The following is a 26,243-nucleotide window of genomic DNA, read 5'->3' as shown; positions in this document are numbered from 1 at the left end:
GCTTTGTTTAGAGTTTTCGATCCCTGCCTTCAGCCCCTGTCAATGTGTCTCATCACTGTAACTTCATTGGATATCACTACGCCACCACCGCAAACACCAGCGTCACGTTATTATGATCCCAGCCCCTTTGATCGTCTTTTCTGTTCCTATTTCTTGGCTCTCTCTCCTCCTGAGGCCTATTTACACTTTTATTCCACTTAAGCTTATTCAGTACCGAGTATTTTGTTTGCTCGTTACTCTGACTGGCGATAATGGCGAGCAACATCCTCCCAGGCCATGGCTCTGGTCACAGAGATGAATCAACCCCGCTTCTGCCGCAGATCTCAAGTCACATTGCTCACGAGGGAGAAAGCGGAAGAAGCGGTTTTCATCCACGACATTTCCTTGCTGTTCTCTGGCGAAGCTCCTGCACCGCGTCGAAATGGGTGAACATCCTGTGGCCCTTTGTCCCCATCGCCATCATCCTTCAGTTCTTCCCTGGCCTGCATCTCTGGAAGTTTGCTACCGCGTATATCGCTGTCATTCCAACTGCAAATCTGCTTGGATTCGCTGGACAGGAGTTTGCGCGAAAGCTGCCAAAAGTAGCTGGTATTCTCATCGAGACGACGTTTGGGTCTATCATTGAGATTATTCTCTTCCTTGTTTTGCTTTCGAAGCATGAAGTTAACGCTCCTGAAGACAACGGCGATGAAGGAAACCTCATTCCAATCATCCAGGCCGCGATCCTTGGTAGCATCCTGACCAATCTTCTTCTCTGTCTCGGCCTCTGTTTCTTCGTTGGTGGCCTCAAGCAAGCCAGCCAAAAGTTCCACGCTATTGTCTCAGAGGTTGGCACAGGACTTCTTCTTGTCGCAGCATTTGGTCTTCTCATTCCCAGTGCATTCTACTCCGCCCTCAAAGCCGAGGTTGTACCCGACTTCCCAGGCTTCCGAGTTCTACACGAGAAATTCACAGAGGGTAAACTCCAAGACGATGTCCTTCGCATTAGTCAGGCTACATCTATTGCACTGATTATTGCCTTCTTCTTCTACATCTGGTATCAAGCCAGCAGCCAGCATAGCATCTTCGACGAGGTTATTGAGATGGATGAGCACCGAGATGCTGATCGCGAGGCTGATATGGAGAAGCCCAAGTTTACCATGACTGAGACCATTGTTGCTCTGTTGATTGCCCTTGCTTTTGTGACTGCTCTTTTGATCTTCCTTGTTGAGAAGATTGAGCATGTTGTTGAAAGTGGAGTGCCTGATCAGTTCTTGGGTCTCATTCTATTGCCTTTTGTTGAGAAGGCTGCTGAACATTTGACAGCTATTGACGAAGCATATGGTTGGTGCCGTGCTTCACTCATGAAAGTGTCAGCTAACAAATTTCTTAGATGGTGTTATCAACGTTGCTTTGTATCACTGCCTTGGGCCTTCCATCCAGACTGCCCTATTCAACGGCCCCCTTGTCGTTCTCGTAGGCTGGGCCATCGGAAAGCCTATGGACTTGAACTTTGAGATTTTCATGATCGCACTACTTGTCCTGTCTATCTTGGTGGTTGGAAACTTCCTCCGTGATGGCGAGTCCAACTGGCTTGAGGGCTCACTTCTCGTGGTAAGTCAAGACCAACTTGTAAGGATTCTAGTGACTGACATTAATAGGTCATCTATGCTATTATTGCTATCGCGTGCTGGTACTATCCAAACCCTGACGTGGCTACTTCCAATGGCCTCGAAGGTTCCGAAATGGTCAACGTCACCATGAGTGTTGACACTCTGCGTCAACTGCAGAAACTCATTAATGCACAGCTGCCACAGAATTAAACTGTTTGCTAAGCTTATGGTGATGGAATTTTCAGGCTTCTTGAGAACTTACGTGAGGGTACTTACGTGAGGGTGAAGATGGAAAGTTATCGCCGAATCAGGGGATTGTCTTGGCGAAGGCTCCCTTGTGAGTTTTTACGCGTTGGATGGACAGTTCGAGTTATCATGTGTTACGGAGATACTGAGATGACTGATCGAGCCTTGTATTTTCGGAGCGTTATTTACAGTATGTCGATTCATGGCCTAGGCTTTTGAACTATTGCTTCTCAATCATCAAAACCTGACTATCATAATCTCCCTCAAACCTCAATTGAATGCCCAGGTTCATCAGCGTCGTACCAGAAACCGTCTGGTTATTATCCACCTTGTACTTGGCACTAGCATCCAAACCTTGAAGTCGGAACCAGGGCCAAGAGTTGTTGATAGTCGCCCTCGTCTGGAATGCAAATAACACGACCTTCTTACCATCCTCAGAAATGAACTGTCCAGCTGGGTAGTTGGTTTCCTCAGGCAGGGCAAGTCTGTAAAAGTCTCCAGTGATGACAATTGGGTTGATCTTTTCAGAGAGCTCGATAAGACCAGGAATTTGTTCCCTCTCCTCAGGCTCAAGATCGCTAGGGTCAAGTTCAACACCAAAGGAGCCACCCATCATGGCAACGTGGGCTCTGAACTTAACGGAGGTTATTCTCTGGGTGTTGCCGTTAGGGACATGCGATAGGTGAGCTCCCATGGCAGATGGAGGATAAGCAAGTGACGTGCCGAATTGGATGGCGATACGCTCAACTGCATCTGTATCATCCGACGTCCAGATTTGAGGGAACCACTGAAGAACACCGGGGTCAAACCGACCGCCACCTGAAGCACACCCTTCCCACAAAACGTCAGGGAAGCGACTCGTCAAAGTTTCAAAGACGTGATAAAGACCCAGCATATACTTGTAGTTGAGAGTAGGATCAGGAGTCTCGTGAATTCCACGGTTGTTATCCCACTTGACGTAGGAGATTGGTGATTCGCGGAGAACCTTGGAAACGAAGTCGATGATGAACTCTTGGACCTCAGGCAAAGCTAGGTTGAGAACTAATTGGTTACGCGTCTCGGTTCGGGGATACGAGCCTGCGTGGATTGCCCAGTCGGGGTGCTTATCGTACAAGTCTGACTCAGGGTTCACCATTTCGGGTTCGAACCAGATACCGAACTTTAGCTCATCAGAAGAATTGGCGACTTTCAGATCAGTTACATTTTCGACCAGAGGTGTCAATCCGTCAGGGAAGCGTGACTTATCAGGCTGCCAGTCTCCAAGACCAGCTGTATCGTTAACACGTGGATACTTGTTACCGAACCAGCCATCATCCATGACGAACAATTTGATGCCGAGGTCTGCAGATTGTTTGGCGATCTTCTCAATGGCAGTCTCGTTGATATCGAATGCCAAGCCCTCCCAGCTGTTGAGAAGAACAGGACGTGTCTCCTCTGCGTATTTACTCTTCATCAAATGCTTTCTGTACAGGCGGTGGAATTGCCGAGACATGCCGCCTACGCCCTTGCTAGAGAAGACTGAGACGACCTCGGGAGTGGTGAAGGTTTGGCCAACTTTCAATGGCCATGAGAAGTCGAGAGAATTGAGACCGAGGATGGCGCGGGTGAGTCCCTGAGAGCTCTTCTCGACGTCAACGGCAAAGGAACCAGTATACACCAGAGAGAAGCCCCAAGCTTCGCCTTGTGTCTCGGTCGTAGTTGATGATACGAGAGCGAGGAACGGGTTGTGGAGATGCGAAGAGTAACCGGTAGAGCTTTGGAATCTGCAATGCTGTTAACGCCTTGTGCTATCGTTTTACGGAAACAATGCTTACCCTTGTGTTCCAAAGTCCACCTTTCGACGCACGCGCATACCCTCACGCGCCCAGTCACCCTTGATCTCAATAAGATCCAGATTATCCTGCTGCAGATCAACACTCCAGCTCGAAACCTTTCTCAAATTAATCGTCGCATTGCCCCGATTCGTAATATTCACACTCCGCACAATAGCATCATATTTCGGAAATATCGAATACGAGAGATCAACAGCAATAGAGCTGTAATTGTCGTACATGTGCACCACCAAAGTCGACACATCATCAGCCTCACCAAACGTCGACGGAAGACCAGGTAATCCAGGCTTTCCTCGTACAACCTCATGAGACTTGTATCGAAAGTCGGTGACGGTTGTGCCGCTTGCTTGTTGGAGCTGAAATGCAGGGATACGGAAGTCTCCTCTGCCGTGGTCTGGGAATTCTCGTCGGACGCGGCCGATGAGATTTACCCAGCCTTGGATGGGACCGATTTCGGTGGTGATTCCATCTTCGGCGACTGGGCCGCCGTAGTGATCGTTGATGAGGTCTCCAGTGATGTTGTCGACGTGGAAGCGGTATGAGACGTTGTCGCCATTGAGAGCGAAAGACGTGCCATCGACGCGGATTGCTGCAGACATGTTAACCATTGTTCAATGTGAAAAAATGAAGACTCACGATCCGAACTCTCCGCGAAAGTCGAAATGACCTGACAGAACAGCACTGCCGCCGTCGTAATGCCCTTTGATGTAACAAGCACCATCTTGGCCCTGGCAAAAGTTGTTTAAACGAAAGTCAAACCTGAGGGGTTATCCGAAGGGCCCGACATCTTTATAAACCCTCGGAAAAAGATCATCGGTGTAAAGTTCAATGTCACACGGAAAATTCGAGAATCCCAATATGTAGCAACTCGTGATGATCTCGACTCGGGCCGATCTTGAATTGGAGTATTTGTGGAGGAGCAGTTGAACTTGATGATGGTGGACTACCGAAAGATACCCCTTTGAGTCAAGATCGTCATCGTTTGTGCGGAGGATCAGCCCAGATTCCCCAGAATTGGAGATCGTTTGGGTGCATAAACTTGTTTATGACGTTGAGTTTATCCGCGCAAATGATATACCTGGCTTGAAAGCATTTCGGCTATAGGTTTTTAGGTGGTTATGCCAATTCATCGGGATATTTACCCAGTCATTCATAAATGCCGTTGTGAAAGCATAAGTTACAGTGGTGAAAGGCCGGATAATTATTCACCCTGACTGATATCCATCCAGGTTTCAACATGATTGGTTCAAATTCGAGATGAGGGGAATCAATGACACTGTGAAGGGATTCACGATCTTTGAGAGTTTATTTTCTCAATTTTAACCTTAAGAATTCTCAGTATAACTCAGCATGGTCCTCAAAAACATCATTATTCCGTTTCAAAACTCTTCAAAACAATGGGATATCCAAATAGAAGAGGGAGTGGTGACCTCCATGAAGCCTTCTGCTGGCAGGACAACACCAAGCGTAATGCTTCCCTCACTCTGTCATCCTCATATTCATCTCGACAAACCATATCTTCTCACCTGCAACCATCCAAAATCCTCAAACCACCCAGATTACTCTGATCTGGCTCCCAAAACAGGAGGGTTTCAGGAAGCCTTAGTCAATACAGCTGAAGCAAAGAAACGCTACACCGAGGAGGACTTATACTTACGAGGGTCTCAGCTAATAGCCACAAGTTACAAACAGGGTGTCACTTTCATGAGGGCCTTTGTTGAGGTTGATTCTGTCACTGAACTCAAAACTCTGGAGGTGGGAATCCGGCTAAGGAAGGAATTCGAGGACTTTTTGGAAGTGCAAATCTGCGCCTTTGCACAGGACCCTATATTCTCGACAGAGAAGGGAGAGGCAAACCGAGATATGTTTGTGAAAGCTCTTGGTCAGCTTGGTTCGAAGATTGATGTTATTGGAACTACACCGTACGTGGAATCCGACGTTGAAGCGCAGAATAAGAACATACGTTGGGCCATCGAAACCGCATTGAAATACAAGAAACACCTTGACTTTCATATCGAATTCAACCTGGATGGCGATGGAACCCACATGTCTGTGTTTACTCATATCATTGAAGAGCTCAGGGTTCTTAAGTGGCCTACATACCCTGGCGCTCCGACTGTTGTTTTTGGGCATGCTACTAGACTTACTCGTGCTACTCACGATGATCTGGTCAGACTTTCAGAAACGCTGAGAGAGACAAAACTGCCTGTTCACTTTGTCGGATTACCAACTAGCGACCTCTACATGATGGGCAGACATGGGTCTGACGGTTCAAGACAGGGTGAACCGCTCAGTCGACCGTGTGGTACAATCATGGTACCCAAGCTAATTCAAGAGTACGGAATCAACGCCTGTCTGTCAGTCAACAACGTCGGAAACCCATTCACCCCCCATGGCGATGGCGATCCTCTTAAAATAGCAAGCTGGGGCGTTGGCCTATTCCACGCCGGAACAGTCGAGGATGCAAAGATCCTTTACGAAGCCATCAGCACACGAGCAATGGACGCTTTAAACCCTCGGGCTGAAGGACATCATGATATGTTCACGTTGGCGGAGTTCCACCAGACGATGCCGATGCTTTTGTTCAAGAATGAAGAGAATATCGAAATTAGCGCGGAATCTGGAAGTATCAAGGTCCCAGCGAGACAAAGGCTTGGGATTCAGGATATTGTTTGGGATCCGCCGGAGACACGACTGAGAAGCATCGTTGAATAAGCTATAGATTCTCGAAACCAGATCTTTTCTATTTAACTCTACATAAAGGCCCATCTGGTCTCTCAACCCAATCCTCAGACCCAACACAAGTAGGACAATAGAAAACATGAGAAGGATCATACTTCCTCTTCGTCGTAAGGTGCTCACCATACAAGCTACCATAGAACGACTTCTTCCAATCAGGATCATTGCGATCACCCTCATTCATGTAACCGCCAGTGTTGGGAGCCAACGTCTTCGCTGCAGCGCCCTTAACGAACGTGACGTCGTCATTCGCCGCTTTGCGCTCAGCAGTGTTTCCGGTACGAGAAATACCCGTGCCTGAGATGAGAACGTAGTGTGATTTTCGCCAGGCGGGGTGTAGGCCGCTTGTCTTGTCTGAAGCATCTTTGAAGACTTGGCCTCCGGAAGTGAGAAGAATGACACTTGTGCCGAACTCATCGGGTTTGCCGCTCATGACTTCGACGGCATCTCGGACTTTCTCGAAGCTCTTCACGCTCTGGCGGTCGATTAATCGCGAAGTCAAGACAGAGGTATCGCCGGTCGGGTCGTATAACCCGGATTCAGCGTGGTAGAATGACCAGTAGTCGTCGTACGTAGCCCAGCTCTCGTTAATGTAGAGCTTATCTTCAAACTTCGCCAAAGCCCTTCGCACCGGGGCCCAGGCTGCCTCAGCCTCTTGACGGCCCTTGCCGATTGTCCAGACACCGTGTGAATAGCCAGATGTAGCGTTCCCAACAAAAACGGTGGGAAAGTTTCGGAACCAGTAACCGTAGCCAGCAAAGCCAGCGTCGTTCAGATCAGGTAGCGACTGCAGCAGAGTAGACACAGCGTCGAGTAGATCTGCATTCTTCACTGTCTTCTCCAGTGGTGCGATCTGCAAGTGGTGAGCTGTGACAACCTTGACATTGGGATGAGCCTTGATGGTACTGCTCAAAGTGATACCATAGCCAGGACCTCCGCCACGCATTGAACGGAAGAGATCGGTGTTCTCACAGTGATTAGCGATGATGACTCTTCCATCAGCTAGCATCACTTCTGCTTCCAGAATCTGATCAGCGCCAAGACCATAGTTCCTCGTCGCAGGTCCATGGCCACCACCAGAAGCCCACCCGCCGATCGCTCCAGGCGTGATAGAGCCACCGCCAACTGCGATGACATTGTTCGCCTCAGCTACCTTGTACACATCGCGCCATTGGTAGTTCCCATCAATCTTGATAGCACTATGCTTCCAGCTAGACCTTTTGCACTGGTTCTCGGATTTGTAAGTCTTCTGAAAGTTAATGCCGTTTTTGAACTGATGAAGCCAGAGCTCAAGACCACCGAACCCATCAGAGCGACCAAGAAGATCATGGCCTGTTCCAGTAACAACAAGTCTAATATTCCGCTCACGTGCATACGAAATCGTATTTCGGATTTGTGACAGAGTAGTAGCATTAACAGCGTAAACAGGCAAAGAACCGAGACTGCAGGTCGTAGGCTCTTGCCCAGCAGCGTAATCCACCGGTGCGCAGGTGATGTTGTACGGATAAGGTCTCCCGATAGGATTCGACGACTGGAAATCCTGATCCGACCACATTTTGTTCACGTACGCGCATTGCTTCAGATCCTCTGGGCCGGGGTAGCATGACTGCGCGATTGGCTCAGTCTTGATAAGACTGCCGCCAATCTTGTTGTTGAAAGCTTTCCATTCTGAAGGAGAGGGCCAGCAGGATTGGCCGGGAATCTTTAACCGTCAGCTGAAGTCAGATATGATAGATTGAATTTCGTATACATACGCATTTGCATCTCGGTGTTGAACCAATCGCTTCTGTGCCAACGGCAAGTACCGCGAGTAGAGGAAAAAGAGACCCGGGATACATGCTGATAGATGGGCCGCAGGAAAAAGAAAGCTGAGGTGAGGTACAGAGGGGGATGCAGCTAAGTGGCTCTCATCAAGTTTTAATCTATGCGGAACATTATTTTCTGTAATGCGTCATTTCGCCGCAGCGGAGTCCGAGGTCGTGAAACCTTGGTGAGCTTACGGGAGTGACAGTCCCCTTGGGCAATCTTGTTCAGTTGGTGGCTTCTCTGTTTGCTCACTTTCGGATCAAACTAGTGAATTTGGGGCAGGTATTGAAGCGTCTGGAATAATTGTTGGTGGGAAGCGAAGGGTACAAACATCATGCAGGCACCGGGAACCCCTGATATGCAGCTATGCGGCAACGGTGCGAGACTCCAGATTGGATGTAACGGCTTATTGTCTGCAAATCAAAACTGACGAATGCTGAGTGAATTGTGAGTTATCATATACTGGGCATCATCCATGCAAATGTGCATTTTATTGGAATTTCGGGAGACCAAGTCCGGAGCAAACAGATCGCCAAGACATACTTGGCTCGAATTAAGGACCATCCTGACGCCAGATCCCCTGCCTTCCTCTTGGTTGAAGTGATGAATTTCTTCCAGATTCATCAAAAGCTCTATCCTTCCCATTATCGTCAACGTCAATTACAGACAGTAGACTCGTGCGTGGTCATTACGCTCACTCCGCCATTTAAGCATGAGACATGGCTTCGCTTCCTCAATGCCAAGATTCATCCCAACCAGGGGCAGATTCCATTACAGGAAATCAAGAGCGGAACTAACCGTCATCTTGTCTCCACTCCCGGTTTCAATTAATGTAATCACTCATCCAAGCGGCGAAGATGGTCCTGGAATTCTTACATGTAATTGTTTGCCACTCCAACCGTTGGTAAGGCTCACTGCAAGCGGTAAGATCTGCAATGTTTGTCGTACCTGGAACCAACAACATCTGCGGCTGAGAATCCCTCAATGCTACGCAAGCGGAAATGGGTCGATAAAAAAGCAATTATAGAGGCAAACATCGTTATCTCTTTTCTCATATCCAGTTAACAAATGAAAGAATTGTACGTAGGGCCGATGCTGTTGTCCCATGTTCCCTGCTCTGCAAATGCTCCTCACCTTTCATGCTTGTGATAGCCAGTTCGCAAATGAGTTAATTGGCATTCTGACCTAGCAAGAGCCAATTGTTTGCAGAAAGAAGAAGAAAAGAATACATGATAGCCCACTCTGGAGCCTTGCGATCGACCACAGATATTCCCCAGCTTGGCCCTCAGGCTCTTCTATCACACTGCACACCGTGAGCTGTAGAATCCGATTTGTGATTTACATCAGTGTTGACAACCGGTAAAGATTTCCTTTTGGTCTAATTTCTTTTCCCGTTTCACCTGCAATGTGATGCGGCTGTGGCGTTGCCTCCAATCGCTTCAACCCTTGCTACACCTTCTTTGTCCTTGAGTGTGTCGCATCCGATCCAATCACTACTGAACCAACATGTTTGTCGCCGGCACGCGAAATACTCCTCTTCCCCTATATCAGTAAACTTATGAGTCCCGTAGCTCATCATGCAAGCCACGCAAAGACATCGCCATGTCAACCCCTCCGCCTCCAGACCCAGATGCTCCCCTCACGGGCGCTGCTCGCTCCGTGAACCGCCAAGGACTAATCATAATCGTCTGGATATGCTTCACCATCGCTACACTCTTCGTATCACTACGACTATTCGTTCGCTGGTATCAGAATCGGCGCTTCCTTGCAGATGACTACTGGATTACATGGGCATGGCTATGCACTCTTACCATGGCTATACTGCAGACTGAGCAGATGGATCCTCTGTGGTATATGACTTACCTCCAGGCCAGTCGCATCGCCTACGATCAAAAGGAGCTAGAGTTCCAACGCAGTCAAATCACGCGATGGCAATTCCCTATCATCAAGCTGTTTTGGATCATATTATGGTCAGTCAAGGCGAGCTTTCTGGCGCTGTTTTATCGACTGGTCCAGCCGTTTCCTGTCATTCGTCGGTGTTGGTATGGTGTTTCGGTCTTTGCAGCATCGGCCCTCATCGTGTGCATCATCTGCAGTGTACTTACTTGCAGTCCTCCTTCTAACTACTTCCATGGTAAGTCGATCAGCTCAATCTCTGGTTATTTAATCTTTTACTGACTACTCTTTAGGCAGCTGTGATTCTCCGCGAGAACAATGGAGACAGTCCTTCAACGTCATTTTCTCAACGACCGTCGACGTTGCAACCGACCTCATGATCATGGCGCTTCCGATCGCAGTACTTCCCTCTCTACAGCTCGACAAGAAGAAGAAAATCGGGCTTGGAATTGCCTTTTCTCTGGGTATAATCATCATCTGCGTCGCCATTGTACGCATGTCACAAGTCATCGTTGGAAAAAAGGTCGATCTCGTTGGACTAGCTATCTGGGGTGCCGTAGAACAGCGACCGCTCTTGTTGTCGGTTCACTACCAGCACTCAAAGGCTTACTTACCCGAGGCATCAAGAAGTATGCGACATCGAGGAGTGGTAGGACGGATCCAGCTGATTACGACAGCCGAAGTTCTCAACGTCGGCGAGGCCATGGCTCAGCAATGACGCCTCGGGCTATTGTGGTTTCTGACTGCATCCCTCTTGATGATCTCCATCGCAGTGGACAAGTCGATGGAGGTATATATGTACACAAAACATTCACGACTGCTACGACAAGGGATGATAGTTCTTCTCAGGGTGAAGGGGATGAAGCAGCTATAGTGAGAGCAGCACCAAGATAGAACAAGTCATTCAATGTAATATAGACATGTTCCCAGGGCATTCTAGTTATATACTGTGCTTATTTAGTGATAGCTATACTACTCAAACTCCCTCCACTGCCTCACAACCTCATACAAACTATCATTATGCCCAACGTTTCCAGGGAAAACAACATAGTTCAACCCCGGCCACTTCGACTCTGGCTCATCACACCTCCACATCGGAACCCCAGGTGCAGCTTGGCCAACAATAAGAGCACGCTTCATCCTCAATCCCTTTGTCGCCATGTCCGAAGATGTAATTCCGCCCTTGGCGATGATGTAACGAGGCTTCTGCTCTAGTCCCTGCAGGAACGACACCAGAGCCAGTGCAATCTTTGAGCCAATATCCAGACTCTCAACCTCGTCTTTTCCGACGATGAGCTCCCGACTTGTCATGACTAGAACATCCTGCCCGTTCTTGATATGCTGTGACGCAAGCTCAATTGCTTTTGCGACATCCTCTTTCACTGCCTCGTCAGACTTGAGGAGTGCTTTTACATTGAGCGTGATAGTGGTCAGATTGTTGCCCGACTTCTGAACCAGAGAGTCCAATTGCGCGGTCGTCTTGGGTACATATGAACCGGCGATGATGAGACCACCGACGCTTTTAGATAAGCCGAGTTGTCCAGCTGAAAGAGGCGGGATAGATGAAATGCCTAGACGTGCTGATACAAAAGCAGCGCCTGTTCGGTACAAGAACTTCTTCCCTTGCTGCGACGCCTGTAGAAGAGCGGTAACCACAACATCAATGTCTTCGTCTGCAGCCGCGTTGATGACCAGCACAACAGGAGTTTCGCTTCTCTTTGGGAGCTGCATGATCTTCTTCAGAACTGCATCTGGCCCGCCAACTCGGATAGTCTCAAGGTCGATTGAATCAATGTTCTCGTGCGTGATATTTCCCTTGGACTTCTCCACGACGTAATCTCTTAGATTAGAACTCTTGTATCCAAACGTCGCATCCTTTGCAAAAGGCGTGTCAGCTGCAGGGATAAGCTTATCACCCTCATGAACATAGTGAATATCGTTAATAGTATATCTCCCGCCCTGAAGGAAGAACGGGCACAAGATCCACGCATCAAACGCTCCGTTCACATGCTCCACTGCCTCAGGCTCAAGAGGAAAGTGACCTCTCAAGATGGAATCACCGCGTAGCACGATCTCATAAGGAAGGTTTGTCTCCTGAGAAGCTGTCTTTAGATTGGTGCAGATCTCGACCATGAGCTCACGAGCTTGTTGGGGATGAAGGGCGCGTGAATTGGTAAGGATGAAGAAACCATTGCCTGTCCCGACTTGCTTGAATGTTGAGACTAGGTTTTGGACGTCCCAGACTGTTAGGATGGTGATATCGTGGCATGTTTGTGTTCCTGTTGGGTCATCATCAAGGATAACTAGTAGGGGAGCTGGTGAGGAGGGGTTTTGAATGGTGGAGCGTGTTTGAGTTCGGAGTTGTTGATGCGAGGATGGTACTGGGGGCAGAGCTGAAAGAGCCTCAGATAAGATGAGTGTATCGCTTTGTGTCATGATGAATGAGTCTAATGATGATTGTGCTTATCTAGAGGAGCAGCGATATTGGTGTAGATGTCAATTGAGATAAATAATCGCTGTCTTCCGATTAAGTTTAGGGTAGCCGACAGATCGCAGGGTTCTTACCCGACATCCGCGAGCTGGTCCGTGTCTGTCGGTCTTCACCCCTATTGGCTACAAGAACCACCAGACCCAGCATTTCTGATCGGGCTGAAGAATTGAAAGTTAACCAAAGACAGAACAACGAGGGACACACATTCGATACGTGAGTATAGTCAGACTTTCTCTTGAATTGAGAGTCAATCATACCTTGAGTTGAGCCGAAACTGTGCATGCGCCTCACAGTGGGATGAATGCTTACTCAATATCTCCATTCATTGCGGTGGAATCGACATAATGTTATGCCAAGCACAATAGGTGCCATAACCTATGCAGATGCATATATGCACAACAGCATAACTCAATAACAACCACTTCATAAAGCTCCATAACTTTCTTATGACTGCTGGTCCACAATGAATAGAATTATCTGCATTGAGCATGCGGAGGCACTCGGACTAACGATGCCTCCGTGCACCTCCGCATTTCCCCAGCGACAGATCCCTACCACATCAGTTCTAGTCAAAGGAGTAATTCTCGCTGACTAACCCCCCCCGCGTTTTCAATCTGAGCAACTTTGACTTGTTTTTGGCCATGAACCACTCGCGACAACGTGATAACAAATCATCATGTCAAAGCGGAACGGAAGTTCTGCGACGCAAGAGTATGAGGGGAGTGTGGTATGTTAACAGTACGAATGATCTGCAGGGTGCATGGGCGCTGATCAGTGAGATAGCCTCCTCCGAAACGAGTGGCGATAACTTCCAATTCGGAGCATCCCGTTGCTCACATCTCGAGACATATCAGGGCATGCACAACATGTCGGAAGCACAAAGTACTTTCACCGCCACTTACCAATAAATCGAAGTGACTCACTTATTCAGATCAAATGTTTTATGGACGATGCCGGACCACCATGTCGACGGTGTAAAGAGAAGAAGCTGAGCAACTGCGCCGTTAGCAAGAACCTACAAACCATTATCGATGAAAAGACAGAGTATGCTTGGATTCAACTGTACTGAGATCCTGCTAACATATATCAGGTTATCTGAAGCCATGCTGTCAGATCTTGACCAGGTGTACACAGCAGTCAAGGAGATGAGAAGTATAATGGGCTTACCAGAATTACCGCCATTACAGACGTCCCGGATGAACAAGCGAAAGGACTCGTCAGTACCGCCACCACAAGAGTCAACGACTCTTCAACTGGAGGACAATTATGGCCCATCATGTGACAACTCACCGAAACTCACGCCCGAAGACGATAGGTTGCCCCATGCGCCTATTCATTCTCTATATACACTGACTAGAATGAGAGCGCTTCGGTCACCGGGCAGTGGGAATGAGAATCCGAGTCAAGCCATCAATGACTTCATTTCACAAGGACAGATCTCACTGGCTGATGCTGAGCGATTGTTTTGTGTTTATCGAGATCGCCTTGACGGGTTCATCTACTCTATCGGCTGCCCCTATAAAACCCTCGAGCAGCTTCGTCGGAAGTCATCAATCCTATGTGCGGCAACTCTCACCATCGCAGCGCTTCACGACCCAGCTGCCGATAAAGTATATGGCATTTGCAATTCTGAACTCCGGCGATTGACCGAGAAGTCAATGCTGCAACGACAAGGCGACAGGGACTACTTCCGAGCTCTCAGCATCGCTTCATACTGGCTTAGTGATCTGTCGTGGACATTGTCAGGCCATGCAATCCGACGAGCTGCAGAATGCAATATCCACAACAGCTACAGTCTGGCGATCAAGGACCAATCCGAAGAAGCCATGGACTCGGCGCGAATCTGGTCTATTCTATACATCTGCGATCAACATCTTGCTATTCTATACGATAGACCGGCGATTATCCAGGACGATTGGCTTACGCAAGACTGGGAGGGCATCCTGAACTGTCCGCTGGCTACGGACCAGGATGAAAGACTGATGAGTCAGGTTGAGCTGATGGGTATCCTGCGGAATATACGAAGACTATTCGGGCCTGATAAAGGAGAGGAGATTCCTAGATTGTACCTGAGCCAGATAGGACACTATCATCGACAGCTTGACCAGTGGATCACGAAATGGACTGATCGGCTTCCAGGTGAGTAGTCCAGATATCCTCTTTTAACACAACTAATGATGCGTAGAGGGCCATCCCAACATCGGAGCATTTCCACGAAAAGGAGCTCTCTTCCACTTCCATCTCGCCCAACTCTATCTCTACTCACATGTCTTCCGTGGCCAGTCCAACCAAATACCCAGCCACTTCCTCGATACAGCCTCAATGGCAGTAACTTCAGCATCAGCCATCATCGACATCCTCCTCACCGACCCTGATCTGTCCACAAGCATCGTTGGTATACCATCTTATCTTCTCTCTATGACAGCATTCGCAGCCATGTTTCTCGCCAAAGTCTCACATAAATACGGGGATAACCTGTTCAGACGTGATCAAGCGCTGGATCAGATTACACGACTAATCAGCCATTTCAGATCGTTGTCTATGGGCAAGTGGCATCTGGCCAATCTCATGATTAGAGGTTTGGAGACTGTGACTAGTCTTTTGACCTCGCATGGTGTTCAAGATAAAGTCCAGAATGCCATTTCATCAATGATGCCTGGAAATGAGGCCAATCAAAGCCTTGAAGATGTCTATAACACTAACCCTGATATGTTTACCGGTATGGATGGAACTACAATACCTACATGGGACACGACTTTCGGCCTATCACCCATCTTTGGCTTTGATCCATCATTCCTCGATGTAGATGGGTATATGCAGTCGATGGCTATCTTTCCAAATACCGAAGGAACCTGAAGGAGTATCTCAATTGATTGGTATTCATCTATGTATTTATCCCAAACCTCTATGCGCTTCTTTTCCTAATCATGACTCTACATGCCCTGAATGTTCCTTGGCCGGTACTCGCTCTCCAAATACTCCAACTCCTCCTTTGTAAACTTGACATTCAACGCCTCCACCGACTCCTTAATTCTCTTCTCAGAGTTCAACCCCAAAATCGGATAACATCCCTTCTGAAGAACCCACGCCGTAGCAACAAGCGCCATACTAATCCCCTTATCAGCCGCAACCTTCTCAACCCGATTCACGATCTCCAAATTGGCATCCGCAAACCACGCTTCCGTCTTCTTATCGCTCTGGCTCCTAATCGACTGATTCACCTCATCCTTCTTGCTCGACAGAGGCTTGGCGAGAAGACCGCGGGCGATAGGACTCCAGGGAATGACGCCGACGCCTGTGGCTTCGCAAAAGGGGAGCATCTCGCGTTCTTCTTCGCGGTAGAGGAGGTTGTAGAAGGGTTGCATGGAGATGAAGGGGGTCCAGCCCTTGGATTGGGCGATGTATTGGAGACGGGCGAATTCCCAGGTGTACATTGATGATGCGCCAATGTAGCGGACTTTGCCGGATTGGACGACGTCGTGAAGAGCGCGCATGATCTCTTCGGGGGGTGTTTCACGGTCTAGACGGTGAATTTGGAGGACATCTATACAGTCAGTATGTCACTTACTTTACTAGGTCAGACAGGCTTACCAATGTAGTCGGTTCCAAGTCGTTCAAGACACTTATCAACAGCATGGAAAATATGCTTCCTACTCAACCCCATCTGATTCACAAGCGGTCCATCATTGATACTAGCAGGCCTTGTGCCATCATCCATAACAGGATTAAAGATCTTTGACAAGATAACAACCTTTTGGCGAGGAATGTTGAACTTCTTCAAGGCCTTGCCAATGATGACTTCTGACTCGCCATTGGAGTACGTATCAGCTGTATCCCAAGTATTGATGCCTTGGTCATAAGCAGCTTTGAGAAGCTTTAGGCCATCTTCTTCGTCGAGAACCCAGGGTGAGCCTTGCCATGAGCTTGAACCGAAGGTCATGCAGCCGAGGATGACCTTTGAGATCTTGAGACCTGTGTTGCCGAGTCTGGGCTGTTAATGCGGGGGTCTTGGTGATGATGGACTTGCTTACCTGACGTATTCCATTTTGAAGGCACGTGTGAGGATGGTACTATGTGATGATGTTGCGACTTTGTAAACCTTGGTTGTTATTTTTATTTGTTTTTAAATGCCGCTTTTATGCCACTCATCTTCATGCCGATCTGACCAACGCTGATATCGCCGAACATTTCCTTCCCCGCATTATTCCACCAGGATCATCAACCCCTCACCTCCAACACCATCCAATCGGCCATCCTTCCAATTGGTCAGCGAGTCATTCATAGTGGGTTTAGAGTCGGGCTAATATCCGCTGAGATCGTGGGGAAGTAGGCAAATCCACGTAGAAGAGGTGATGTTTTAAACCACCAAGACAAGACTCATTGCAGCGTCAACAAGCAGCTCGATAACCGCAAGCAATCATGGCACCAAATCTTCAGACTATTCCTGTTCCTTCAGCGACAGTTCAGTCGCACGCTTCGAATTTGTTGCAACTCCCTGACAAGACTGTGTTATGTACATGGTTTGGTGGTTCGCAAGAAGGGTTGCCTGATATCAGTATCTGGCTGTCTCGATTAGAACCGGGATCATCATCTTGGACTACCCCGCAAAAGATCTCATTTGATGAGAACAGAAGTTGTCAAAACCCAGTCTTGTTCAGGGCGCCTCACAGTGGAGAGATTTGGTTGCTTCATACTTCGCAAGACGCGGGTAATCAGGATGGCGCTTATATCTTGAAGCGCACATCTTCTGACCAGGGCCATACTTGGTCTGAGGCCAGCCGTTTACTCCCTGATGTAACAGGCATCTTTATCAGACAACCCATTGTTATCAATGGCGATGGTACCTGGATTTTGCCAGTTTTCTACTGCCGCACGGAACCCGGTCACAGATGGATCGGAAGTGACGATATATCTGGTGTTCTTTACTCAGATGACAATGGTGCAACTTGGAAGGAAAAGCAAGCACCAGACAGTGTTGGATCTGTCCACATGAACATCATCCCCCCAGTATCCGGCTCTTCATCTTGGGTCGCATTCTACCGCAGCCGCTGGGCAGATAACGTCTACCGCTCAACATCCAATAACGGCATTGATTGGGAAACACCAAAAGCAACAACCCTCCCAAACCCCAACAGCGGTATCTGCGCAGCCCGCTTATCATCAGGCCGTATTGCCATTGTCTTCAACAGATCAAACGCCTCAGCTGATACCCTCAAGCGACAAGGCTTGTACGATGACATCACGCCTGAGGATGATAAGCGACCCAATCAGGTCACAAAGACAGGGAAAGATGCGATTTGGGGAACGCCGAGGAAGACGTTGACGCTTGGAGTTTCGGAGGATGAGGGGCTGACGTGGAGAGAGCGTGTGCTTGAAGATGGGGATGGGTTCTGTGGGACGAATAGTTCTTCGGGTCAGGAGAACAGGGAGTTGAGTTATCCGAGTATTTATATTGAAAAGGATGGGGATAGGGATGTTGCGCATGTAGCGTATACTTGGCATCGGCAGCATATCAAGTATGTTAGGATTGACGATGTTGAGGGATGGGTTAGCTCCAATTGAAAAATAGATCTGAATCGCATAAACAACTTCATAAAGCATGTTACAAGTGACTTATGTAAAGACCGTGAGATTCCAGAATGTGGGAATTGTCCGATGACCTTATCTAATGAGCTGTGAAGGTATCGTCCCTCTTTCACACCAGTCATCTTTGACGAGGTAAACAAGATTAAACAGCTTCATTACTCTTCGGACGAACCATATATTCCATGCCTGTTCCACAGCTCTATGTATTAGTATTAGACACACTTAAACTCTATCAACTAGCCAGAAGTCATCTCCAGTTCGACTTCTTGTATCAAAGGATAATGTTCTATATACATATCCAACGCCTAGATGATTTCTTCATTTCCTTACCCTACATCAAAACTAACACATTTCCTGAACCTTTCGCATAGCTGTGACGGGCAAAGAACCCTTTCTGCCGGCCGCAATCTTGCATCCAATTCTTCAGCCCAGACTCGGTCTGGTTCCCGGCCTAGACGTGGCGCAAGATCCGTGAGTGTCCACTCGTCCAATAGGATTTCTCACCGCGACCCATAATCGGCTAAGAGCACCAAGCACTCGCTGCATATCCACCAACGGAACTGGGACTCTGTAAGTCATAGCGGAAGATTGGCGATATCTCAAGATGGCTTACCCTTGAGATAATGGAAGTTAAAAAGAAAGGCTTTTCTGAGATCGAGACACAATATCCACTTCCGCGACGCAAGACTTGCAAACACTAGCAATAGACAACACTCATCTTTGCTTTTGCAGTAATCCTCATCATGACTCAAACAAAAGAAAACGTTCTAATAACTGGAGCCGGTGGCTTCATCGGCCAAGAACTCATCACATCTCTCCTCAAAGACATGCCCACCGCTCACTTCACCCTCACCGACATCATCACACCTCCCGTCCCCGCAGGAGCAGAAAACCAGGTTACGTCCCTCAAAGCAGACTTAACAGATCCCTCAGCTGTTAAATCCCTGCTGTCCAACCGCTTCAGCCACGTCTACATCCTTCATGGTCTCATGTCCGGTGGCGCAGAAGCCAATCTTGACCTAGGACTCAAGATCAACGTCGACTCAGTGCGGAGTATCCTCGACGTAGTACGGGCTGAATATCCCGGCGCAAAGGTGATATTTGCTAGCTCTTGCGCCATCTACGGCCAGACGGACCTTGTGACGGAGTTTGGCACACTTCCTCAACCTAAAAGCTCCTACGGCATTCAAAAGTTGCTCGTGGAGCTTTTACTCAACGACTACTCCCGTCGCGGTCTTCTCGACGGACGTATCGTCAGATTACCCACTGTTATCGTCCGCCCAGGTGCACCCTCAGCAGCTGCATCAAGCTTTGCATCAGGAATTGTCCGAGAGTCTCTACAAGGAGTCCCCAACATTCTACCCGTTAGCAGAGACCTCGAGCTTTGGGTATGCAGTCCAGCAACAGTTATCAAAAACCTCATCAAGATCAAAGACGTTCCAAAAGAGAAGTTCGGTGATTCGAGGGTGGTGAACTTACCAGGCATTACAGTCACGGTGCAGGAGATATTGGACGCTCTGAAAGAGGTTGGCGGTGAAAAGGCGCTTGCGCAGATTGAGGAGAAGAGAGATCCGGCTATTGAAGCAATTGTAAATAGTTGGCCAGCGAGATTTGATGTTTCTAGGGCTTATGGTCTTGGATTGGAAGCGGATGGGAAGGTGCTGGATGCTGTTAAGGCGTTCCAGGCAAAGATTGCCAAGGCTTAGTTTGCCAATTTACTCTTATTGGGATGGCAGAGCTGAGTAAAAGCTTATGTGACAATATGATTGTTTGGTGAACAGGTCGTGCACACATGCCCGGGTTGCTCGTTCTGACCAACGATTCGTAAGATGATGAGCGACATGTGTGCATGGTATCAGGATGTTGGCCGGTGACGGCTCTTACCTTCGTAATACCCATTTTGGAATCGCGCTCAAGTGGTCAGGCACTTAAATGCCATGGGGTTGGGAAATGGTCCACAACGCTGCAATAGCCAATGTCGGCGTAAGGCCAAAGCCAACTTGAGACTTTAGATACAGGGGGTCAGAACATAGAAAAAGCCAAGGAGAAGAGTGAAAGATGATTTGCAGAGTAATATTGTGTACATGTATGCTACTTGGCGAATAGATCTATAGAATATCGAGATGTGTTCTCCCGCCGTGAAAAAACCTCTACAGCTTCGATAACAGACGCGTGTACGCATTACCGACCACCATATGATCAACATCCAGCGTATTCACCAAACTGGGTCTTGCTTCACTCAGCGATGTTATACCGCAAAGTCGCATTGAGGTTTCAAGCTCATCTTTAAGAACTATAATTCGTTAGCTTGATCGTCGTGGCGCGACATACGAAACTCACTATGGCAGAGATGCTCGGCACCGTCTTGGCCGTGAATAAGAGAGTACAGGAATGGCCGACCGATACCAACTGCTGTTGCTCCAAGAGCTATAGCCTTCAAGATATCCGATCCCCGCTCGAAGCCGCCGTCGATGTAGACTTCAAGTTGATCAAAGACTTCTGGGCAGTTCTTCCGCAATTCCAGCAGAACCAGAATACTGGCTTGAGCGCTGGGGAAGATTAGCTTTAGCATGTCACTGAAAGAAGGAATGACTTACCCGTCCAATGACCGTCCACCATGGTTACTCAACAGCACACCCTCAACACCATACTCCGCCGCTTTAATAACATCCTCAGCAGTCTGAACTCCCTTCAACACAATCGGCAATCCCCCACTCGCCTCCCGAATCCAAGCCAAGTCATCCCAACACAACGACTTGTCAATATACTGCGCCATCAGACGCCCAAAGCCACTCCCCTTCTTATCCTTACTGCTCTCACCGCCACTAATCGCTGACTTGACAGTTTGTTCCTGCGCAGCTCTCTCATCCGCCTCGCGCTTCCCTGGTACAGGCGCATCAACTGTTACAAAGATTGCTTTGACGCCGAGACCACGGACCGTTTTGAGTAGCTCGATGGTCTTTTCGTGGTTGGAGTTGACGTATAGCTGGAAGAAGAAGGGCTGTGTTGGGGGAGCGGCTTTGACGATTGACTTTAACGAAAAGGAAGCGTTACTCGAGATCTACCAACTGTTAGTTAAGAACTTTGCATGTTGAACAATAGGTTTACTTGCACATTGTATGATGCCCATGTTAGCTGCAGCCCGACTCAGCGCCAGCTCCCCATCAGGATGTGCAAGTCTCGCCATGGCAGCAGGAGAAATAAAGAACGGTGCGCTACTATCGAAACCAAGAATACTGGTCTTGTAGTTCACTTGCGACACGTTCCTCAAGATCCTGGGTCTGATCATGACTCTCCGCACCAGCTCCTTATTCTTCCCGTGGGTGACGAGATCTGTCGCAGCGGAAGAGTAAAACGCCCATGTTTTCGCGGACAGGGAATGTTGCGCTGCCTTTTCAAAGTCAGGAGCACTTAAGATTGCATCTAACGATGGGATTGTTTTGGTCTTTGGTGTCGAGGGGACGTCGTTCGTTTGTGTTGGTGATGTAGGGGGCGGTACGGGATCGATCTCGGTTGTTTTAGGCGTCGGTCGACTAATTGCAGACTCCTCGAGGAGCCCAATTAATTTGTCGCTTGGAAGGTCTTCGATGATATCAGGCGCGTGGACATCGTTATACAGTTCCGTGGCATCAGAACCAGCGAGGTTCAACAAAACTAGCCATCATGATTAGTCTCGCTACAACCCCCAGATTTGCTCAGCATACCTTCTGGACCACCAGGATGCTCATTAATAAAGTGTGTAATATCCCAAACCTTGGAATGAACAGCTATCCAGCAGTCATTGGCCGTGTTATGCTGCTTCAAGTCGTCCAAAGACACTCTTCTCGTCTCAATTGATGTCTCCATGATTGCTGATAGTATTGACTGAACCTCCAAGAACAAAACAAGTTGTAGGCCTTGAAAATAAGCTAATCACCAAAGCTGCAATTTACTATCTCCACAAACTGTTTACAGCCCGGGAATGCCGAGTATCGGGCTGGGGTCACGGAGAACCCTCCCATTGGCTGCTTTCGCCCCCCGGGAATGTCTCCGGGCGTTCAACCCCGCATTGGGCTTTGGAGTTTTGGTGCACTTAAGAGCTCGGAGATAGCATGGACGATTACTGCATCAAGCGATATCTTCATTACACAATCATTCCTAAGTGAGAACCAATCTATCATTCACTAGTCACATTATCAGTCAATCACCAAAATGGAACGCAGCACAATCCAAGCCAAGGCAAAGCCCCTCCCCCCAGGAGTCTACACCCCCGTCGTCACACTCTACAAAGCAGGCGACCCAACCCAACAAGTAGACCATGAAGCAATGCACACCCAATGTCAAGCCTTGGTCAAGGCAGGCATGCACGGTCTCGTCTATCTCGGCACGAATGGCGAGCTAGTTCTCCTCTCACGAGAAGAGCGCAAAGCCATCATCAAAACAGCGGTGCAGGCCGCTTCTGCAGCCGGTGGACCTGACTACCCCATTGTGGCAGGCATCTCAGCACAGTCCACGCAGGAGTCGATCCAGAACGCCAAAGATGCAGCGGAGGCTGGAGCTGGCTTTGGGTTGCTTCTGCCACCGAATTACTGGCCCAAGGCACTACCCAGCCAAGCTATAGTGTCGTACTTTAAAGAGGTTGCGGCTGCTTCACCGATACCTATTGTCATTTACAACTTTCCCGCTGTTACATCTGGTATTGATCTGGATTCTGATCAACTAGCTACTCTGGCTTCTGAACCGAATATCGTAGCGGTGAAGTTGACATGTGGCAACGTCGGAAAGCTTGCTCGGTTAACAGCGCTCTTCTCACACGAACAATTCGGTGTTTACGGCGGAAGCAGTGATTATCTCCTCCCCACCCTCCACAGCGGTGGAAGCGGTTGTGTTACAGGGATGGGTAACATTTTCCCGTCAAGTACAGCGGGTGTCTATGACTTATGGAAAGCTGGCAAGATTAACGAGGCGAACAAGCTTCAGGGACTTGTCGCTCATGCTGAGTGGGCTTGTAAGAAGGGTATTAGCAATACCAAGTATGGAGCGTGGCATTTCCTGGGCAAGGAAATTGGGTTGGATAATGAGACTTCGTGGCATATGAGGAAGCCTTATCAGCCGCTTGATGATAAGTCCAAGGAATGGACGGTCAAAACACTGAGTGTTTTGGCTGATACTGAGAAGCGATTGAGGAAGCAATAGACTGTTTAGTATTGACATAGTCATTAAATGCACGACCAAAAGAAAGTTCCTGTTTCATCATTCTGAGTTAGCCGTTGTGTATGATTCTTATCGATGCACGCCCGTTGACAACAATCCCTGGGCCTAGACCATGTCTAGATCAAAGCTCAGTGGCGAGACAACGACACGCAGCGTGAACAGGCATACGCGTAAATGCTTTGCCTGTAGACATGTCCAAAGCAGATTCGAGCCTGTTGAACTGGATTACTCAAACGCCTTGGCCATTATTGTCTGTCGGGCTTGACTGATCGCGATGCATTAGCTTGTCACCCTCATTCATAGATACGGTCTGTCTTTCGCATTTGTTCCCTGGATGCACATAGTAAGATCACAAGCCATCACGAAATAATTCTTGATGAATATCGCGATACTCGGTCATAAAACCGACACCGACATGATTACATTTCCTGCACTGATGCTGCAATCATCTTTCGATGATGTCTTGGGTGGCACAGATATCACCAAGCGGGCGGCCATCTCCTTCGGTCTTCCCTCCTACTGGCTAACTAATTCTCCCCTCCAATCCAACACTATCAGTGCGTCTCCAAGCACGACTCATTCAGAAGTCTAAACGCGCTAGTCTGCCTCCCCAGATTCGATACCCCATACCCCGCATTCACTCCCCCATAACTTTGCCAAGTTTTTAATCCCATAAAAAGGAGTTGATATCCCCAATATCAAGGTCTCCTCAATCCAGTGATACTCCAGCTCACCAGGATCAACTATACATCCCAGCATTTACTTGAATCCGAGTTTGTGATCATGGCTCTGAGGAATTCCATCTCGGATGAGAAGGACGTCGAGGCTATCGCCTCTCATCTCGACCATGCCAACACCGCAGCTACCAATGGTGGTTTGTCCGCTGAGGACATGGAGTTTGTAGCCAATTTTCCCGAGGAGAAGAAGAAGAAGGTCTTGGCAAAGATCGATGTAAGTTGATTGGTTTCACTCTGCACAGACAAGATCTGACGTCTTCAGTGGCGACTCATGCCGATGCTCGCTATTCTGTACCTCGTCACATATATCGACAAAGCGAATATCGGAAACGCCAAGATCGAGGGAATGCTTCCGGATCTTGGTATGAATGGAGAGCAGTACAACATCGCGCTCTCAATCTACTTCATTCCCTGTATGTTCACCGGTTCAGCGATATTGAGCAGGACTAATCTGAACAGATATTCTCGCTGAGATTCCTAGTAACATGATTCTCAACAAGTTTGCGAAGCCGTCTCAATACATGGCTACTATCATGTTCATCTGGGGTATTGTTGTTGTCTGCACGGGTCTGATTCATAACTTTGGACAACTCTGCGCAATCCGTATCCTCCTTGGTCTCTTTGAGTACGTAGTCACCCACCTCTAAATCTCATATATGCTAACATAATCAGGGCTGGCTTCTTCCCCGGCGCTATCCTCATCATTTCGAAATGGTACCTCCCCCACGAGACGCAAACCCGAGTCGCGATTCTTTACACGTCCGCTGCCACTGGAGGTGCTTTCTCCGGCCTCTTCGCATACGCAATCGCCAAAATGGACGGCATCGGCGGTCAGGGCGGTTGGAGATGGATCTTCTTCATTGAAGGCATCTTCACAGTCGTCATGTCCTTCGTCACATGGTTCTTGCTCATCGACTCACCAACTCTCTCATACTGGCTCACCGATGAGGAGAAGCGCTATCTCGTTCTGCGCCAAGCTTCCCGAAGAGTCACCAACTCGGGCGAATACCGCGAGAAGACTTTCGACAAGGGGGCTTTGTTCGATGTTCTCAAGGACTGGAAGGCATATCTCCTCGTCATCATGTCCTGGTCCAACGCTGCGCCCAACTACGGTCTCAAGTTCTCCATGCCCTCTATCGTGAAGGGAATGGGATTCACATCCAGCAACGCCCAACTAATGACTATCCCTCCTTATCTCTGTGGAGCTATCTCATCGTACCTCCTCGCCCGATTCGCTGATAAGCACAAGTGGAGAATGCCCTTCATCGTTGGTCCTCAGCTCTGCATCATCATCGCCTTCTCTATCCTCATGACCAAAGCCGAGTTCATTGTTCAGAACCTTGGAGTGTGCTACTTTGCAGTCTGTCTCGCTTGCGCTGGCATGTATCCCATCCTGCCTGGCACCAGTGCCTGGAACATCGACAATAACCTCAACCCGACGAAGCGAGCGATCAGTATTGGCTTTGTCACCTGTGCAGGTACAATTGGTGGTATTTATGGCAGCTACATCTATATCGACAAGGAGAAGCCCAAGTACACGACTGGATACGGCGCATCCCTGGGATTTGCGGTGGCGGGAATTCTAGCTGCAGTTACCCTTGAGACTGCTTTGGTCATGATCAACAAGAAGAGGTCCAAGATCAGCGAGGCTGAGGTTCGAAGCAAGTTCACAGAGGAGGAGCTTGAGATTATGGGTGAGAAGAGCCCACTGTACCAATATAAGCTCTAGTGGAGATAGTGACCCGGAAATACTTCAACTTACATCTTTGACCAATCTCTTGACTTCTAAAGCCTGTGCTGGTCGAGTGTGAACCGGGACTGGAAGGGGGATTCAGACATAGATCTAAGAACATGTCTTCCACAAATACCCCCAAACATTAAAGGCAAACACTAGAGTACGTGCCATAGATCGAATTAGAGGAAGGAACATAAGAGGCGGTCAGTCTGGAGTGTCGGCTAGCCTGAAGAGTATGGATGTGAAAGCAGCTACATTTTTTTTTTCCGGGAGCACGTCCGGCCAGAGGCGATATACCCTCCTTCATGTAGTCTGTTCGTTGAAGGGGTCAGGAAAGGGAAAGAAGAAAGAGAGACGAATAAAAAAACAAACCTTGGTGGCGGGGGGGGG

General features: G+C 48.5%; 13 protein-coding genes across 13 annotated transcripts; 8 read left to right on the top strand and 5 right to left on the bottom strand.

Moving 5' to 3' along the window:
- Positions 1-135: 135 nt before the first annotated feature.
- On the top strand, positions 136-2,180 carry FOXG_04598 (Ca2+:H+ antiporter). The gene is made up of 3 exons (XM_018382629.1): positions 136-1,323; positions 1,373-1,593; positions 1,641-2,180. Exons 1-3 carry the CDS (start codon positions 252-254, stop codon positions 1,800-1,802), a joined length of 1,455 nt encoding a protein of 484 aa, XP_018239375.1. The 5' UTR covers positions 136-251; the 3' UTR covers positions 1,803-2,180.
- FOXG_04597 (alpha-galactosidase 2) lies at positions 1,675-4,533 on the bottom strand. Its single transcript, XM_018382628.1, has 3 exons — positions 4,307-4,533; positions 3,653-4,259; positions 1,675-3,601 (listed from the first exon to the last, which is right to left on the bottom strand). Exons 1-3 carry the CDS (start codon positions 4,389-4,391, stop codon positions 2,059-2,061), a joined length of 2,235 nt encoding a protein of 744 aa, XP_018239374.1. The 5' UTR covers positions 4,392-4,533; the 3' UTR covers positions 1,675-2,058.
- A 308-nt stretch (positions 4,534-4,841) lies between these two features.
- Positions 4,842-6,578, top strand: FOXG_04596 (uncharacterized protein). Its single transcript, XM_018382627.1, has one exon. It carries the CDS (start codon positions 5,021-5,023, stop codon positions 6,383-6,385), a length of 1,365 nt encoding a protein of 454 aa, XP_018239373.1. The 5' UTR covers positions 4,842-5,020; the 3' UTR covers positions 6,386-6,578.
- On the bottom strand, positions 6,243-8,375 carry FOXG_04595 (uncharacterized protein). The gene is made up of 2 exons (XM_018382626.1): positions 8,164-8,375; positions 6,243-8,111 (listed from the first exon to the last, which is right to left on the bottom strand). Exons 1-2 carry the CDS (start codon positions 8,245-8,247, stop codon positions 6,414-6,416), a joined length of 1,782 nt encoding a protein of 593 aa, XP_018239372.1. The 5' UTR covers positions 8,248-8,375; the 3' UTR covers positions 6,243-6,413.
- A 1,442-nt stretch (positions 8,376-9,817) lies between these two features.
- On the top strand, positions 9,818-11,135 carry FOXG_04594 (uncharacterized protein; the record flags this gene model as incomplete). Its single annotated transcript, XM_018382625.1, has 2 exons — positions 9,818-10,349; positions 10,405-11,135. The coding sequence occupies 2 exons, from the start codon at positions 9,818-9,820 to the stop codon at positions 10,827-10,829; spliced, it is 957 nt and encodes a 318-aa protein (XP_018239371.1). The 3' UTR covers positions 10,830-11,135.
- FOXG_04593 (uncharacterized protein) lies at positions 10,962-12,630 on the bottom strand. Its single transcript, XM_018382624.1, has one exon. The coding sequence runs from the start codon at positions 12,545-12,547 to the stop codon at positions 11,084-11,086; it is 1,464 nt and encodes a 487-aa protein (XP_018239370.1). The 5' UTR covers positions 12,548-12,630; the 3' UTR covers positions 10,962-11,083.
- A 594-nt stretch (positions 12,631-13,224) lies between these two features.
- FOXG_04592 (uncharacterized protein) lies at positions 13,225-16,159 on the top strand. The gene is made up of 5 exons (XM_018382623.1): positions 13,225-13,329; positions 13,386-13,484; positions 13,534-13,646; positions 13,693-14,741; positions 14,788-16,159. Exons 1-5 carry the CDS (start codon positions 13,279-13,281, stop codon positions 15,456-15,458), a joined length of 1,983 nt encoding a protein of 660 aa, XP_018239369.1. The 5' UTR covers positions 13,225-13,278; the 3' UTR covers positions 15,459-16,159.
- On the bottom strand, positions 15,097-16,782 carry FOXG_04591 (alcohol dehydrogenase). The gene is made up of 3 exons (XM_018382622.1): positions 16,634-16,782; positions 16,194-16,588; positions 15,097-16,146 (listed from the first exon to the last, which is right to left on the bottom strand). Exons 1-3 carry the CDS (start codon positions 16,645-16,647, stop codon positions 15,536-15,538), a joined length of 1,020 nt encoding a protein of 339 aa, XP_018239368.1. The 5' UTR covers positions 16,648-16,782; the 3' UTR covers positions 15,097-15,535.
- Positions 16,783-16,931: 149 nt separating this feature from the next.
- On the top strand, positions 16,932-18,202 carry FOXG_04590 (uncharacterized protein). Its single transcript, XM_018382621.1, has one exon. It carries the CDS (start codon positions 17,022-17,024, stop codon positions 18,162-18,164), a length of 1,143 nt encoding a protein of 380 aa, XP_018239367.1. The 5' UTR covers positions 16,932-17,021; the 3' UTR covers positions 18,165-18,202.
- A 729-nt stretch (positions 18,203-18,931) lies between these two features.
- FOXG_04589 (uncharacterized protein) lies at positions 18,932-19,894 on the top strand (the record flags this gene model as incomplete). The annotated part of the gene is made up of 1 exon (XM_018382620.1): positions 18,932-19,894. One exon carries the CDS (start codon positions 18,932-18,934, stop codon positions 19,892-19,894), a length of 963 nt encoding a protein of 320 aa, XP_018239366.1.
- Positions 19,895-20,338: 444 nt separating this feature from the next.
- On the bottom strand, positions 20,339-22,138 carry FOXG_04588 (L-lactate dehydrogenase (cytochrome); the record flags this gene model as incomplete). The annotated part of the gene is made up of 5 exons (XM_018382619.1): positions 21,893-22,138; positions 21,286-21,842; positions 20,786-21,249; positions 20,529-20,737; positions 20,339-20,481 (listed from the first exon to the last, which is right to left on the bottom strand). The coding sequence occupies exons 1-5, from the start codon at positions 22,032-22,034 to the stop codon at positions 20,339-20,341; spliced, it is 1,515 nt and encodes a 504-aa protein (XP_018239365.1). The 5' UTR covers positions 22,035-22,138.
- A 127-nt stretch (positions 22,139-22,265) lies between these two features.
- Positions 22,266-23,467, top strand: FOXG_04587 (uncharacterized protein). The gene has a single exon (XM_018382618.1). The coding sequence runs from the start codon at positions 22,380-22,382 to the stop codon at positions 23,361-23,363; it is 984 nt and encodes a 327-aa protein (XP_018239364.1). The 5' UTR covers positions 22,266-22,379; the 3' UTR covers positions 23,364-23,467.
- A 604-nt stretch (positions 23,468-24,071) lies between these two features.
- Positions 24,072-25,892, top strand: FOXG_04586 (uncharacterized protein). Its single transcript, XM_018382617.1, has 4 exons — positions 24,072-24,332; positions 24,381-24,531; positions 24,578-24,743; positions 24,791-25,892. Exons 1-4 carry the CDS (start codon positions 24,165-24,167, stop codon positions 25,845-25,847), a joined length of 1,542 nt encoding a protein of 513 aa, XP_018239363.1. The 5' UTR covers positions 24,072-24,164; the 3' UTR covers positions 25,848-25,892.
- Positions 25,893-26,243: the final 351 nt, after the last annotated feature.

This window comes from Fusarium oxysporum, chromosome 4, assembly GCF_000149955.1.
Source record: "Fusarium oxysporum f. sp. lycopersici 4287 chromosome 4, whole genome shotgun sequence".
NCBI classification, from domain to species: Eukaryota; Fungi; Ascomycota; class Sordariomycetes; order Hypocreales; family Nectriaceae; genus Fusarium; species Fusarium oxysporum.
Note: the sequence above shows the minus strand (reverse complement) of the source record. Positions and strands in the feature narration are given on the sequence as shown.